The 16,684-nt window shown below is 39.0% G+C and overlaps 1 protein-coding gene across 3 annotated transcripts; it reads left to right on the top strand.

The window, feature by feature from the left end:
- Positions 1 to 714: 714 nt before the first annotated feature.
- On the top strand, positions 715 to 10,391 carry LOC129236884 (putative ATP-dependent RNA helicase TDRD12). Of its 3 annotated transcripts, XM_054871159.1 has the most exons (12): positions 716 to 2,250; positions 2,308 to 2,448; positions 2,610 to 2,771; positions 2,840 to 3,013; positions 3,080 to 3,253; positions 3,320 to 3,499; positions 4,238 to 4,309; positions 4,388 to 4,764; positions 4,833 to 6,288; positions 6,350 to 6,853; positions 6,926 to 7,864; positions 8,416 to 10,391. In XM_054871159.1, the coding sequence occupies exons 1-12, from the start codon at positions 904 to 906 to the stop codon at positions 10,108 to 10,110; spliced, it is 7,221 nt and encodes a 2,406-aa protein (XP_054727134.1). In that variant the 5' UTR covers positions 716 to 903; the 3' UTR covers positions 10,111 to 10,391. The 3 variants fall into 3 exon arrangements, with proteins under 3 accessions (XP_054727136.1, XP_054727134.1, XP_054727135.1); XM_054871160.1 differs by lacking the exon at positions 3,080 to 3,253; XM_054871161.1 differs by lacking the exons at positions 2,840 to 3,013; positions 3,080 to 3,253 and having other exon boundaries at positions 715 to 2,250.
- Positions 10,392 to 16,684: the final 6,293 nt, after the last annotated feature.

Here is a 16,684-nt window from a genome sequence, read left to right as displayed (position 1 = left end):
GTAATTCATAAAGTACTTTAATAAATGTCTTGACTGTCTACAAAAATTTTCGGAGAAGAAAAAAAACATTTTAAGTATGGAAATATACGCCTCGTCCATGGCACCTCATTCTATCTGTGTACATTCTAGCGCTCTGAATTTTTTTCTGAAATAAAAAAACCAAATTTTTTTTAAAACTTTAGGATAATACCTTCGATGTGACATTTTGATTTAAAAAAAAAATGTCGAAATTGATATTTTTTACCCAGTTTTATGTTAAAAGTGATTTTTCATGCATAAAAATTGACTTTAAAATTACAAAAAAATATGAAAATCTGTTTTTTTTAAAAAACACTTAATGTCACATTGAAAACAATTTAATTATCTTTAAAATGAGCTTTTGTAAAGCCTGATTGGTTCAATACAGCGTTCTCAATTGTGTACACAAAATCAAAAAATGATGTTTCGAGAAAAACGCGTTTAAAGTTTTGGATACAGGCGATCAGGCCACCCGTCGCGTCCTGTTAAAAATTTTGTCACTCCTTCAAAAATACAGATATCGACTTGAAATTTTGAAAGTATATTCTTAAATAGTTGTAGAATAGATTAAAATTATTTCCAAAAAATCGATTTTTTTGACCCGATAAATGAGGGTCCCCCCTTAAGCAAAGTATCGATATATCTGACACTACGCTACATATACAAGCAAACAGCGTTGTTATCGCACATCCCTAGCTGGGCATTTCTATCGGATTTTTGTTTTTTCGGACGCTTGGTTTTCACCAATCTTTTATTGGTAGCGCGAACATTTTTCTACTAATTAATGTTCTTTCAATATTTTGTTGTACAAACAGAAAAAGTGCTTAGTAGTGAATACAAGTAATTTGCATTTCAAGGTATATTTCCGCCCATTCGGCAATCGCAATGGATTTGGATGAGGGCAAACATGTTTCTATAACACACTTCATCAACCCACAACTATTCTGGTTTCATGAAATTAGTGTTCCAAATGAGGCGTATTGTGAAATAAAGGAGTTGGAAGAGCAACTCCAGAACTACTACAAATCCCATCAACCATGGACGCAGGCAGTACACAAGCCGGCAGTCGACATGCTGGTAGCTGTAAAGTTCTTGTCCTGGCAGAAAATGATACGAGCACGTGTTGAACATATAGCAAATTTCAACAAAAATGCGCATGGCGGTGAATTTATAATGTGGGCTATTGATTATGGTTTTCCCTTTCAAACCAAATCTGATCAAATTTTTCGTTTGCCGGATAAGTTATCGCGCAAGGTTGATCATATACGTCGTGGCGGACTGGTGGATCTGACTCCAGCAGAAAAAGATTTTGATTTCCGTATGAATTGTGCTGTAACAACTATGAAAGAGAACTGGAGCCAACGTTCGTGTGACTTGGTAGAGAAGTTGCTGAACGAGTCGGAATCGGTGATGTTTGTGGAAAAATTCAAAGTGAAGGATCATACCTGGGGCGATATTATAGTAACTACACATTTGGGAGATAAATGTAACATACGCGACTATTTGATTGGTATGAGTTTGGCAATGGATGCCGGGCCCAACTTCCCTGAGATTTGCCTCAATTTGAAGGTCACAAAAATTTTGCCATGGATGACAAACAGTGGTAATAGTAAATTTAGCGCAAACAAAGGATTTTTGTATGCCGGCAGTGAACTCGATGCTAAGCAAGCGCAACAAGTGGTCAGCCCAGAAAGAGATGACTATGCGAAAAGAAAAGTTGAGGATTGGTGTGCACGAAATGAGCTGGCAAACTTTCAAGAATCATCAGATTTCGATGTCGACATGCTGCTGGACAGTGTCGCATTCGACGACTCAGCATCAAACGAAAATTTAAATATCAGGAAGAAGTGCGTTAATAAAGAAAATCAACAAAAGCAACAAAACTTAAATATCGATTTAAGCGGTAAATCCACAAAAACAACCTCTGAGTGGAGCGACGAGAAACTTCGTAAAGCTGTGGAGTCAATAGATAATGATGAAATTTCTGAACAGAAACTGGGCATGGCTGGTGCGTTGACCGAGTCAAGAAAGAAGAAATATGGCAAAAGAGAATTGCCACCAAAACCAAGCAGCCATGATTTCAATATGAGAGTTGATTCCGAAAAGGATATGCATAAGAGAAATAATGAACTATCAGAGAAAGAAAAACTAGTCAGTAGTGTAGAGTCGCTGGTTTTAACGAGCACAGTAGTATCCGGCCGGAAGCAAAAGTTGTTGGAAAAACGCAAGCAGGTAAAGGTTGAAAATGTAAAATTTATGGTAAAAGCATTTCAAATAATTCTTGTACAGATTAGCAACAAACATTCTGAAGAGTCGAGTATAACTAATAAGCTGCATGCGATGGCCAACGATAATATCAAAAAAAATAATCTTATAGACTTGAGCTCTAATATGAGCGCTACTGCTGAATCGGATAATGAGCGGCAAATGGTAAGTTAAATAAAGTTGAAAAGCAAAAGTTGATGAGCAATTATGATCTACGCGATATGTTCATATGTATGTGCTTTTAACATCAATATCTCACACAAATCTGCATTTTCTTGGGGAGACTATTTTTAATTTTACCTTTCAATCGCATTATTGTTGTGTAGGATGCCGAAAGTAGCTCTGGTGTTAGACGTCATCTACTAAATCGCCATAAGGAAACCATTCCACTAGCAGAGAGCAACACAGACACTACATCCTCCAACACGAATGAGCTGAGTACGCCGCAAATCTCAGTTTCATCCAAACGCATGGAAATGCTTAGAAAGGTATTATTTACTTGCACTTAATTCGTAATTAAAATACTGAGAAAATGTGTCTCTTTTGGCAAAAATAGCAAAGATTGGAAAAGCTTAAAGCAGATAAGGTTGCAACATGTAAGCAAGATGGCGCGAAAGAGGAACCACCTAAAGAGGAGGAGACCAACACTGACAGTGCATCTACTAATACGAATGAGCTTGGCATGTCGCAAAGCTCAGTTTCAACCAAACGCATGGAAATGCTTAGAAAGGTATTATTTACTTGCACTTAATTCGTAATTAAAATACTGAAAAAGTGTTTATCCTTTGGCAAATAGCAAAGATTGGAAAAGCTTAAAGCAGATAAGGCTGAAAAATGTAAGCAAGATGGCGCGAAAGAGGAACCACCTAAAGAGGAGGAGACCAACACGAACAGTGCATCTACTAATACGAATGAGCTTGGCATGTCGCATAGCTCAGTTTCAACCAAACGCATGGAAATGCTTAGAAAGGTATTATTTACTTGCACTTAATTTGTAATTCAAATACTGAAAAAGTGTTTATCCTTTGGCAAATAGCAAAGATTAGAAAAGCTTAAAGCAGATAAGGCTGAAAAATGTAAGCAAGAATGCCCCAAAGCCGAACCATCTAATTTAAATCAAAACAATGCACAATTAAACAACGAAGCTGAAAACAATTCCTCATCGACTGCATCTAGCAGCTCTCATGTTAATCGTTTGATGAATTTGCGCAAAAAGGTAATTCTCGAAAAAGTTCAGCAATCAAGTTAAATTATGTGACTCTCATATGCACTTCAATTGAATACGAAATATTAAATGTAAAAAATTGTGTATTATTATGTATCTCAACTAACAGCATAACGAGGAAAAGCAGCAACAAATAGTTGTTAACGTATTTATACCTAAATGCCAGGTAAAGAAGTAGACCAAAGTTTGGCAATTGAAGTGTTTCAGTATAGCTAACTTATAATGTTTTATCAGCGAGTTTTATACTGTAATTAATTGTACAATTACCAATATAAAACGATTTTTGTGACATTGCAAATACGTAGTATGTTTTAACTAAACTATTAGACGGTTTTCACTTCGTACCTACAACAGTCGATTGTAGGCTGCCGCAGCGACCCGGATTTATATGATCCCAAAGACTGTCAACTAGGCAGCATTCCCCAAAACTTTATTGGGAGTGTTTAACGATGTTGCGATAATAACAATTCACCTCCTTTTTTTATAATAATTTACATATATATAAATGTGTATGTGTGTATATCAGTTCTTATAATGCCATGACTTGCACTCGCTATTAAGCTAAACTTTATAAATATGGTTAGAAAAATATGCAGAGCACATATCATAATTTACTTAGCTCTACTTATTCACAGCCTATAAAATCATAATGAAATATTTCTAGCATTACTGTTACAAGGCAAATGCTGCAAAAGTATCAGGGTAAAACTCCGTAACGCTTTCTTTCAGGTTAAGGATATAAAGGACGATTCATTTTTTGAGCTGACTGAATCAAAGTCGCGTTATCGCCCAGCTGCCGAGGTTTGTTTGAAATTATAAAACGGCTTAAGCCCCCAATTTAACATTTAAATGCATTTTTTTTTTCTCTTTTTTTTGAAGACTTTAAATGAGAACTCCACTTTCCATGGCTTGCGTATGATACCAGCCGGTTTTGATATCTCAAATCTAAATCATTATAAAGACGAGAAGAATCATTGGCATCGCAAAGCGACAACTCGTTTTGATTATGTGCCACATGACTCCCATGTAAGGGCCATGGAGCAGAAGGAAGCTTTACGCTATGAAAATTTACATAGCGGCGGCCAAAAGTTACGTGATACATCAGCCGCAAACATATCAAAGCATGCAAGTATTTTAGACACAACAGTGCCACAACTAAGTGAAGCCCCAATGGATTTTTCCAATACTGTCAAGCAAGAGGCAAACAACAGGGTGGCTACAACACAAGAGCCACAGTTGTCCTCCAGTGGCAGCAAGTAATATGCAAACAATTAAGATGTCACACTCTTCAATAGTAATCAAAATATAAATGAAAATGTTTCAGTTTAAGCTCACCTGTGCCGAAGAAATACGGAAGACACCGTTCGCTGAAATCTCCTTCAACTCAAATGAACAAAATTGATGAAATGCTACGACGTGCATATGACGAAAAAGCAGGCGGCAACGATCATATACTAGACCTAAACAATCTTAACTCAAGCGGCTGCAAAGATGACTCCGACAACATGGAACTGTACTCCGCAGAAGATGGCACCTACGGCGGCTCTACTTCCGATAATGAAGATGTAGCTGCCCAACAGCATTCATCAAATAAACGCTCTTTAATAAAAAGTCGCTTACAGAAGAAAATGACGACACAACAGGCGCATTTGAAGCAAGTGGAAGAGCAACTAACCTCCGAACTGATTGGTGCTAAGCTCGAATCTTTTCACATTCACCTGCCACAAGTTAAGGAGCTACGCGAGGTCGAGGGCGAACATAAGCTAAAAACCAAATTTATTGACCATTTAGTACTGGCTCATTCAAAGGTGCCACTAAGTGCGCTGGCAAGCATATCGGAGGCGTTCTTCCTCAAAGAGATACACGAAGAAATGGAGCACATGCGCGTCACCAAACTGTATCGTATTCAAGCCTACGCTTGGCCGCACTTGTTGCGTGGAAATTCATTGTTCATTGTAAATCCACACAAATCGGGCAAAACATGGAGTTACCTACCGACTATTTGCAGTTTGGTTGCGTATCGCATACAAAGTTGTCGCCTTGCCGAGACTTATGGTCCCGTCGCCATTATTCTAGTGCCCACTTCGGCCTGTGTGGAGGTGGTGCACAATTATTGTAAGCGTTTGCTAATGGGTGTACGACCAGAGGTGACCACAGTGCCATCGTATGGTGTGCGCAACGCAAACGCTGCTAAAATTCAATTGCTCAATAGTTGCGGCATTTTGGTAGCGACGCCAGGTAGTCTATTGCGTCTGTTGCGTGATAACGAAAAGGAATCGTTGATTGATATAGAACGGCTCAAGCACTTGGTTATTGATGATTTGGACTTGATGCTTTCGCGTTCGCAAGCGGACATCGAAACCGTATTGAAGACGTTCTTCAAGTTATCCAAGCGCAGCATGGGCAAAGATGCAGCGCAAGTATGTTTGCCTTGGCAACTGGTGGTGACATCACGCCATTGGGACTCACTGCTTGTAGCGCTGATGCGTAAAGCAAGTCAACCGTTGCTTTTAATGGGAGATTTTCTAGAAGCTGCTGTATATGGCAGAGTGATGATATCGATTAAGCTGTGCCCCAGCGAACGTAAGATCGCGACAATTTTGGAATTCATAGAGCAGTATTCGTTGGAAAATGAGCGTTTACTTGTGCTGTGCAACAGCGATGACGATGTCTATGAAGTCGTGGATGCGCTGACCACTTCCGCATATGTCTGCATTGCCTACGACAGCCACTCTTCAGCGGATGTGCGCCTCATAGTCGAGGAGTGGCGCAAAAAGAAGGTTATACGCTTGAATTGATTTAAATGTTTACAGCAATTTTACATAGTTATATTAATTTCAGGTAATGTCTTCACGCATACTCGTTTGTGCCGACTCCTCGTTTCCCGAGCTGCAAATACAAAATGTTTCGCACGTCATACATTACTCAATGCCCACATCGTGGACCAAGTTTACAGCACGTTTTTCAGCACTAGCACAAACCTACGAGAACTACGTGTGCAAAAACTTCGACATGCTAACTGGCTTGGACCGTCCAACAGCGCGCTCATTGATCTTGCTTGACGAAGAGAACAGCATTCAACTGCCGCGTCTGATGGACTTCATGAAGAAGCATGATCAACTGAAACTGATACACGCCGACATTTTGGCTGTATCGAAGCGTGTGTTGGTGGAGCGCGAGGAGGCGAGAATTCTACAGGGCACACGCATGTGTCCGTATGTGCTGGAATTTGGCGAGTGTGATGAACCACGTTGCGAATTTCGTCACAATCTCACACGATTCGATGCGGCTTCCGCCAAGGACAATTTGCCGAAAGCCGGCGATATGCGTATACTCATATTAAAGGTTTGTGTGGCATAGTAGCACTTAAAACAATATCAAATTTCAATAAAAATTTCTAACATGCACTTCTAATAGGTCTTTTCACCCACCCATTATGCCGCACGCCTGCTACAACATCGCTCGCCCAACTCCACCAAATGGCATGACGTTCGACGCTCTAAGGAGGTCTGCAATTTCAGCATACAGATGAATTTGCATTACTTGAAACAAGAGAACTGGAATATGCATTGGCCGCTCCATATAGGCGATTTGTGTGTCTACAAATATGCGGACACCTATCAGCGTGCGCGCATACTTGAAATGCCAGAAGTGCAAAATACGGATATTATTAAGAGTATAAAATTGACTGTGAAACTAATCGATGATGGCAGTATTATAACGAGCGTTAAATCGGATGAACTCTACGTGTGCCACGACAAATTCAAAGACTTTCCCGCCCAAGCAATTGACATACATCTCTTGGGCGTCGTGCCATTCGACAACGAACGCACGTGGGACACAAAGGCCACTAAAACAGTGCAGAAGTGGATTATGACCGATTTAACTAAGAATGAATGTGTGCATGTGAGCATTAATTTCACATTAATCGACACAATTTGGGTGAACAATGTGATAGTGATGGAGCAGCTCGCTCAAGTGGGTCAATATGTGTATCGTGTAAACTTGAAACGATCGCTCTTGGGGAAGGATATCGCCGCTGCGGCTGACTGTAAACGGCAGGGTATACGCGAAATAGCTGAGGAGTTGGGATTGCTGGCAAATGGCGATGCGAATGCCACGATCAGTGACACGGAAATGGAGTTCAAAAGTTTTAGTGAAAACGATACGAGCAACCTAATAAAATTCTCCTCTAATGATGACACCACAGAGAGTGAAAAGCCAGCGCCAATAAACGTCAAAGAGGTGCCGAAACCACAAGAACTGATTAAAATCAACGCTGGATGTGGCGAGGACGAAGCCGATTGGGATGAACAGTTGTGTGCTGACGATAAGAATGATGAAAACTCCAATGAGGTTAGTGTGCAACGTTTGAAATTAAGCAAGCGCGTGCTGCGGCATCGCCAGCGAAGCAGTTTAATCAATCGAATGTGATGAGCTTAAGAAATGTTTTCTTATATTAAAAAAATAATATATATAGATAAATAAAGGTCCATAGCGGTTAGGCAAGGCAGCGCAGTCGAAAAAAGTCGAGATTTCAACGAATGAATTTGAAATGAATACAACGTAAGACTAAAAATTAAGCAGATGTCGCACTACCAACTTCGTGAATGGAAATAAAAATATAAATAAATAAATAATTTGCGCGTACACTTCTGTGAGGTGCTTGGCCGAGCTCCGCCTCCTATTTGTGGTGTGCGTCTTGATGTTGTTCCACAAATGGAAATATCGCTTTACATTTGACGGAAAACTTGCTTCATTCCTCATTAAGTTCACATTACTGAAATGTTTTTTCTTAATTCTTTGGCATCAACATAACGGCCGGCCCCGCTTGATTTTCGACTGTGGACCTACTAACTTTAATTTCAAATGCTCTTAGAAAACATACTAATATAATAATTTTGCAGATTTGCTTACCACTGCGATCAACTAATACGCCCGAATCGAATGTAGTTACGCCAACAACAACAATCGTCTCCCAAACGGGTAACACCGATATTTTAACGCCTACGACATGCAAGGAAGATTGGATTGCTCTGCCAATAGAGCAACTGGTTAAAGTAGAAATCGGTAGTGAGGCTGAAAATGGTAATTGGAGTGACATTCACTTACAATATATCGACGATGAAAATTTGGCCAAATTCGATGAATTGCTCGAGTCAATTAACGCGCACATAGCGCAGTTGCAGCAAAAGCCGCTGATGCCATTTCCTGCCTCTTGGTTCAAACCTATGCAGAACTGCATAGTACGCCATGATAATAGGTATTTGCGTGCCAAGTTGTATGGCATCTTCAACAAAGATTCCTCTTCAATTGGTGCCACCACTTCTTCAATTTACCGCTTCTTTTTGTGTGATTATGCTTGCTTTGTTATGGCTGATACTAAAGATTTGTATAATGATTTTCTGTATCCAACCACCCAGCAAATTGTGGAGTTCACACCTTATCAGGCGGTACACTGCACATTGGCGGGCATTAAGTTCAATCGCTTTGCGAAGCCTTTCAAAGTGACTAAGGATTATCTATTTGCTTATGCGGTAATAGAACGAAACGACGAATCGGTGGAGATAAGGGATTTCCCCATTAACTCATATGCAATTTTGTTGTATGAAAATGAAACCGAGGACGATTTGCAAACGCTTGAAATGCTTAATAAGGCTCTAATCAGTAATGGTGTTGCCACTGTGGATGAGGAAACAAAAGAATTTTTGGACATGCACCCAAAATTACCAACGGTGCCTAAGGAATTGTGTAAATTTGATGAACTTTTGCAATGCATACAACGCTCGTTCGACTTAGAAATGGGCGAACTTAAGTGTGCGGAGTCCTCAACACCAATGCGAACAATTGAATTGCCGCAACTTCCGGCACCGAAAGAAGAAAACGCGCCACAAAATAGTGCTCTCAGCCAACATGGCACCTACGAACCGTTAAAATCTAGCACATCAAGCGGTAGCGAAGAAGAACTGCTGCTATCGTCAACAACTAAAACCTCAAGCACCAGTAATAATGATCAATCGGTGAGTTGCCCTTCCGCAGCGCATGATACTACATCGTCGTCGACGTCTGACCTGCCACCTCCACCAGCGTTACAAACGAAATATAAACGCCCACAAGTGTCTTGGTACGATACAGATTGCCTAATTTACCTGGTTATAAACGTGCCCGATATTAACCACTACTATCTAGAAGTAAAAGTGGACACCTTGTTATTCTATGCCATAATCAACGATCAGCCATATGCGCTGGTGCTGAACTTTTTGGGTATTGTCGAACCCTCACTTGTCACACATGAAATTCGCGGCTTAAACGTAGTGGTGCGTCTGGTGAAGGGAGTATTTATGAAATGGCCACGATTGCTGCAACAGTCAACCAGATATCCGTGGCTCAACTTCAATTTAAACGCCATTGATTTGTCGGAAGTGGAGAATTTGCTACCGCAACAGCAACTGGAAATGTATCTGCAGAAGACAGCAGGACTAAACCGCAGTGACAGTGATAGTAGCGATCAATCTGATGATGAGGAACGCAATCTGTTCCAAACGTTTACACCAATAGTCAACAGTGAGGACATACACGATCCCACTGTAGAGCTTCTTTGATACCAAAAACCAGAGAAAAGTTTGAATATTAAGTTAGTTAGTTTGTTTGTTGGGTTGGGAGTTTTGTATTTAGGTTTCAAGTGGCATACGATTCGCATTCCTAGATCGCTACCTAAAATTTAAAATTGAATTTTATCTCATTTTAGTTTTCGAATATACCGATTCATTTTCATTTTAACTTTGATAAACCACTTTAAGTTTTAAGATACATATTATTATACATATATGGACGCATTGGAATGTGACTTTTTTGAAATTAATATCGTTACTTAAGTATGCATGTACATTAGGGTGGTCCAAAAAAAATTTGTATGCTGCCGCCCCCCAAAATAGTAAAGAATGAAAAATAAAAAGACCCGTATTTTTTTTTTTTTTAATCAGACCATATTTAATGGTGCCGCCGGGGCTTTGAAATATCCCATGTATTTTGCATGGGAAAAAAATACTTTTTCGTAGATTTCATGTAAAAACCTGGAAAATGAATATATTTTAACCGGATAACTCAGTTTCTCTTCATAATTGGTCAGGGAATAACAACCAATTATGAAATAATTAATTTTTTTTGTATTAACTATTTTCATAAAAGTAATATAAAATATTGTTTTTCGATTTTTTCTTAGATTTTCGTTTTATGGGGGCTTTTTCGGGTTCTATAAAAAATAGTTAATACAAAAAAATTAATTATTTCATAATTGGTTGTTATTCCCTAACCAATTATGAAGAGAAACTGAGGTATCCGGTTAAAATATATTCATTTTCCAGGTTTTTACATGAAATCTACGAAAAAGTATTTTTTTCCCATGCAAAATACATGGGATATTTCAAAGCCCCGGCGGCACCATTAAATATGGTCTGATTAAAAAAAAAAAAAATACGGGTCTTTTTATTTTTCATTCTTTACCATTATGGGGGGCGGCAGCATAAAAATTTTAATATAAATTTTTTCCCATGCATTTTTGGACCACCCTAATGTACATACTATATTTAGGGTGCTATATGTACCACACAAATCTTAAGAATTTTGAAATCAAGTGTTTTGATTACTGAAGTTTACAAAAAGTGTGCTCAAAATAAATCCATTGAGAATGACATTATTGTTTGAAACTGAATTTTTATGCTCGAAAGTGGGGTTGACACTGGATAAGTAATTTAGATAGTTTAACTTGCTACAATGTGCAGAACGTAACTGGGTGAGAATAACGCGTGTTTCACGAGACAGCTGAAACTCTTCGTCTGTGATGGTTCGGTTTGTGTGTTATGAAAAATAAAGAATGAAGTGAATCAACTAACCTACTTTGTTTTTAAAGTCGCGGTTGCACGACAATTACTTACGGTTGGGTTAAACACTTCACGCGACTAATGAAAAGTTTGATATTTTTTTAGTAAGTTGAGAAATATAATAGGGACCACCTTACATACAACACATAAACTACAGTTAGTAAGTTCCACTAGAATATTTGCTAACAAATTGTTTTTAAAAGTTTTTATTTGTAGGACTTCACAGACGAGCAAGTGCAGCGGAAGGTGCGCGTATTTCTACCATGTTGTTGTTGTTGTTGTATCAGCATAAACATTCCCCATACTTATATACGGTAAATGCTGCTGGAGTGACAGTCCTTGGCCAGATAAAAATCCGTGTCATTTCGGTAACGTAGAACCGACTGTCGTGGAAACGATCGTCACATGTGGTGCTACGGACAATTTCATAGATGACATTGGTCGTGCTGTGTATGATGGTGCAAATACCTAGTTAAGTGTTTCACATGTGACGGTCATTATGTGCCTATTTCTGCTACCACTGAAATCAATTTGGCTTCCGAGCTGGCTCTTCACGTCGATACCTTACCCGGTGTAGAACAATATGCTGTACGTAAATGCATGCGCAACACCTACACGAGCAAGTTCTCGCGCTTTCTTCTTCTTCTTCTTAATTGGCGCTATAACCGCTTACGCGATTTTGGTCGAGTTTAACAAAGCGCGCCAATCGTTTCTTTCTCGTGCTAACCGGCGCCAGTTGGACACACCAAGTGAAGCCAAGTCCCGCTCCAACTGATCTTTTCAACGCAGATGAGGCCGCCCTCTTCCTCTGCTACCACCAGCTGGTACCGCATCGAATACTTTCAAAGCCGGAGCGTTTGCATCCATTCGGACGACATGACCCAGCCAACGTAGCCGCTGGATCTTTATTTGCTGCGCTATGTCTATGTCGTCGTAAAGCTCATACAGCACATCGTTCCATCGTCTGCGATATTCGCTGTTGCCAACGTGCAAAGGTCCAAAAATCTTACGCAGAATCTTTCTCGCGAACACTCCAAGCGTCGCTTCATCGGATGTTGTCATCGTCCAAGCTTCTACGCCATACGTTAGGACGGGCATGAGAGAGTCTTGTAGAGTGTTAGTTTTGTTCGTCGAGAGAGGACTTTACTACTCAATTGCCTACTGAATCCAAAGTAGCACTTGTTGGCAAGAGAGATTCTACGTTGGATTTCAAGGCTGACATTGTTATCGGTGTTAATGCTGGTTCCTAAATAAACGAAGTCTTTTACAACCGCGAAATTATAACTCTCTACAGTGACGTGGGTGCCGATACGCGAGTGCGCCGACTGTTTGTTTGAAGACAGGAGGTACTTCGTTTTCACCACCAGACCCATTCGCTTTGCCTCTTTATCCAGTTTGGAGAAGGCAGAACTAACAGCGCGGTTGTTAAGGCCAATGATGTCAATATCATCGGCATACGCCAACAATTGTACGCTCTTATAAAAAATTGTGCCTGGGCGATTAAGTTCTGCGGCTCGTACGATGCTCTCCAACATCAGGTTAAAGAAGTCACACGACAGCGAGTCACCCTGTCTGAAGCCTCGTTTGGTATCAAACGGCTCGGAGAGGTCCTTCCCAATTCTGACGGCGCTGCTGGTGTTGAGCAACGTCATCTTGCAAAGCCGTATTAGTTTTGTGGGGATACCAAATTCAGGCATCGCGGCATACAGGTAACTCCTTTCCGTACTGTCGAATGCAGCTTTGAAGTCGACGAAAAGATGGTGTGTGTCGATTCTCCTTTCATGGGTCTTTTCCAAGACATGGGTCTTTTCACGTATTTCGGCCTCTCGTTTCTTCTTCCGGATAATACGTCTCTCTTCCTTTTTCAGCTCTGTAGCGATCCCATATGGCTCGCGTTGCGCCCGATCGCAGCGTGGCTCTATAGGCGGCATCCTTTCTTTCTGCGGCATCATGACACTCCTCGTCGTACCAATTGTTTTTTCGGGCTCGCCGGAATCCGATTTCTTCTTCGGCGGCGGTACGTAGAGAACGAGAAATGTTGCTCCATTGTTCGTGGATGCCCCGCGCTTTACGTCTACAATTACACGCAATTTAAAAAAAATTTTTTTTACAGGTTTTTGATTTCTGCCCGAATCATCGCAATTACTAAAAGTGGATTATACAGGGTGGGCCAAATAAGACCTACTACTGTTAAGCACAAATAACTTTTTTTATTTTTTGACATATTTCTTATTATGGAACCCTACCGCAAAACCACCAACAACGACTACAATACGCTATTCGTTTTACACAATTAGCCACACGAATTGATTTTTTAAATAATGTTTTGATGTCGAATGAAACGCATTTCCATTTAAATGGTTATGTCAACAAACAAAACTGTAGATTGTGGGGCTCTGAAAATCCAAGGGCAACACACCAACATCAATTGCTCCCATCTAAATGTACTGTTTGGTGCGGTGTTAGAGTTATCGGTCCATATTTCTTCGAAAATGAGGATGAAACGCCGGAATCGATTTAAGGAGCATCTTACACAACATTCATTGAAAACTTTTTGCGGCCAATGGCGGAGCACTATTCTAATTTGTGGTTTCAACAAGATGGTGGAGTAACTGCGCATACTGCTAGGCAAACTATGGACCTGCTGCTGCGTAGTAGTAGGTCTTATTTGGCTCACCCTGTATTATCAATATATGAAATTTTTCGATGCATTAGTTTTAGACCATATGAATACATTTTCCTAACTCTTACTAATATTAGGGACGCCAAGTATATTAAGGTAGACAAATTTTAAACAAGAAACTAATAAATTTGTAATTTTTAAACACATTTTCGATTGTTTGGGCTCCAATTTCATGAATGGCAACTTCGATTTCGTGTTTTAAAGCATCAATCGTCTCTGGATGGTTCGCATAGCATTTATCTCAGCTCCGAGGCAGCCAATTGATATTAGAATTCAAAAACGGTAGTCAAAAATTCGAGTGTGACTTTGGCAGTGTGACAATTTGCACCGTCCTGTTGAAACCAAATGTCGTCCATTTCATCCTCTTCAATTTTTGGAAACAAAAACTCGTTGAGCATGTCACGGTAACGCTCGCCATTTACTGTAACCGCGGAAGAAGAAGAAGACTCACCACTTTGGAAATAGGTTCTCAATATTTCCCAATTTTGTTCAAGCGCATAGCGTCCCATTTCGTAAATGTCAAACCTTTAAGTAAATTATGAACGCATTTGATATGTCATTTGTGTTACCATTCTCAAAAAAAAACAGGTGGTTCAAAAAGCAAACGCTATATGGCCCACCCTGTATATTTTTATGATCGAAATACGAAATTAAGGCTATGTTCAGAAACGCATTATAATGCGCAGTACTTGCAGCGCTGGCAGCACTGTCAATGTGACAATTCATGCAACTGATAGATTTGTTGAAAAATTGCAAATAGATTTGTTGCTTTTATGAACGCGCTGTGCAGTAAAATGGAATTGTTACTAAGTTTGGTCATGGACGATGTATGTGAGGAAATCCGATAATCTTTTATTAAATTTAAGAAAAAAAACTGTGTAAAGCTTAAAAGAAGGACATATCTTGTCAAAAGTTTAATATCAAAACGGAAAATACCCAAAAATAATTCTTTTTTTGAAACAATAAAATCGTTTCCCGAGGATATATTTTATTCTCATTTTCGAATGAATTGGTCCACTTTTGAGGTAAGTTTTTTATATCCAGTTGCATCAGTATTTTTAATCAAATGTTTTATGAAGTATTTGAAAGCAGCTTTAACTCCAGTTTGGTTAACTGCAAGGACTGGTCGTTTTCCCTGGGCGATGTTTCTATCTATTTTTAAATCTTTATTAACTTTTTTTACTTCATCTACGACTATAGCCCAGAGCACGCTCTTTTTCCTCCTTCCCGACGTGAACTCGTTCTCCATGCTCAGTCGGACTCTGAGCAGTAATTTTAACGCCGATGTACTAAAGTAATCACTAAAACCAAGGAAAGTACAATATAATAAAATAAAGTTTAAATATCGTATTTTTCATCAATTTTTGTATTAAAAGCTAAAATAAATAATTAAATACCCACTTTTCATCAGACATTGTACTAGCGTATTTATTGGCAGTGTGAAAATTTTTGCTGCAAATAATGCACGACTTTTGATACAAAAATGACGTTTAAGAACGCGTTGCATTTGCAGTACTGCCATATTTGCATTTTTGAACGCACTGCTCACTCTGAAATGGTATGTTGCGCATTATAATGCATTGTTGAACATACCCTAAATTTTCTGTTTTATCTCATTCCTGTCGTTAACATATCATGGCACCCAAATCTGTATCAAATTCAATGGTTTAACACGTTACTCTCTTAATGCATATGAAGGATGCTAAAAGTCAGCATTTATTTCAGGAATAAAAGTTTGTAAAAACAGGTATGAAACGTACATTTACGTTCGTACGGTACTGAAATGAGGAAATTTGCCACATATCTTTGTATTTATAAGAGTGAACTAATTTTCCAAAATATTTTAGTTTACTGGCAGCATTTCCATTTTAATGTAATGAAAATACTCCTTTAGAGACTCCATTTTTTTACTTTTGTCTCGTTTCCCATCTAACTAATATTTGTTTTACCACTGCGAACCAACTTAAAATACATACATAAGTAACATCACATATTTCTGCGTGCTCTTGTGTTAGATAAACATCGAAAATATTCTAAATAAATATTATATTTGTATTATTAATAAAAAAACAATAATTTTTCTGTTGTTTTGTTTTAATGTAGAAGTAATAACCAATACACTTAGTTTTTCTCTTATTACTACTTTACGTACTTTTTTACTACTACTTAGACAAGAAGGGGGAAAAATTGTTCCCTCTTTCTCCATCCTTCGTAAATGCAGCCCAAAATAAGGGAGTGTCAAAGCGTCTTTGTCACTACTTACCTAACCTTCTATAATTGAATCTTGAAGACAGTCTTTTTCTTGACATATTGAATCGTTTTGATAAAAATCGTTACGAATGTGCAACGGATTGTTGTAAAAAATTAGCGGACAAATATCCAGAAAATTGAGAAAATAAGAGGAAAATGCTGCAAAAATTGCGCTGCACCCAAATAATTCTAAATCCCATGAAATGTATTTCCATAAATAGAAAAATCTTTTGAAGTGAAAACTTCTTTAGAATCGTTGGGAGTGATTTGAGACTCGATGAAACGAAAAAGCGACACTACGAAGCGTTATATGTTGATATACGCAATTACCGCAATTGCAGACGGTGTTGCAATATGGGTATA

Source organism: Anastrepha obliqua, chromosome 2 (assembly GCF_027943255.1).
Source record: "Anastrepha obliqua isolate idAnaObli1 chromosome 2, idAnaObli1_1.0, whole genome shotgun sequence".
In the NCBI taxonomy this organism is placed as follows: Eukaryota; Metazoa; Arthropoda; class Insecta; order Diptera; family Tephritidae; genus Anastrepha; species Anastrepha obliqua.
The sequence above is the reverse complement of the archived record's forward strand: the minus strand, read 5'-3'. Positions and strand labels throughout refer to the sequence as shown.

Coding starts and splice junctions, on each gene's coding strand:
- LOC129236884 (XM_054871159.1), top strand. CDS start 904: ATGGATTTGGATGAGGGCAAACATGTTTCTATAACACACTTCATCAAC. Junction 2,251..2,307: donor TGTTGGAAAAACGCAAGCAG/GTAAAGGTTGAA, acceptor ATTCTTGTACAG/ATTAGCAACAAACATTCTGA. Junction 6,854..6,925: donor TGCGTATACTCATATTAAAG/GTTTGTGTGGCA, acceptor CACTTCTAATAG/GTCTTTTCACCCACCCATTA.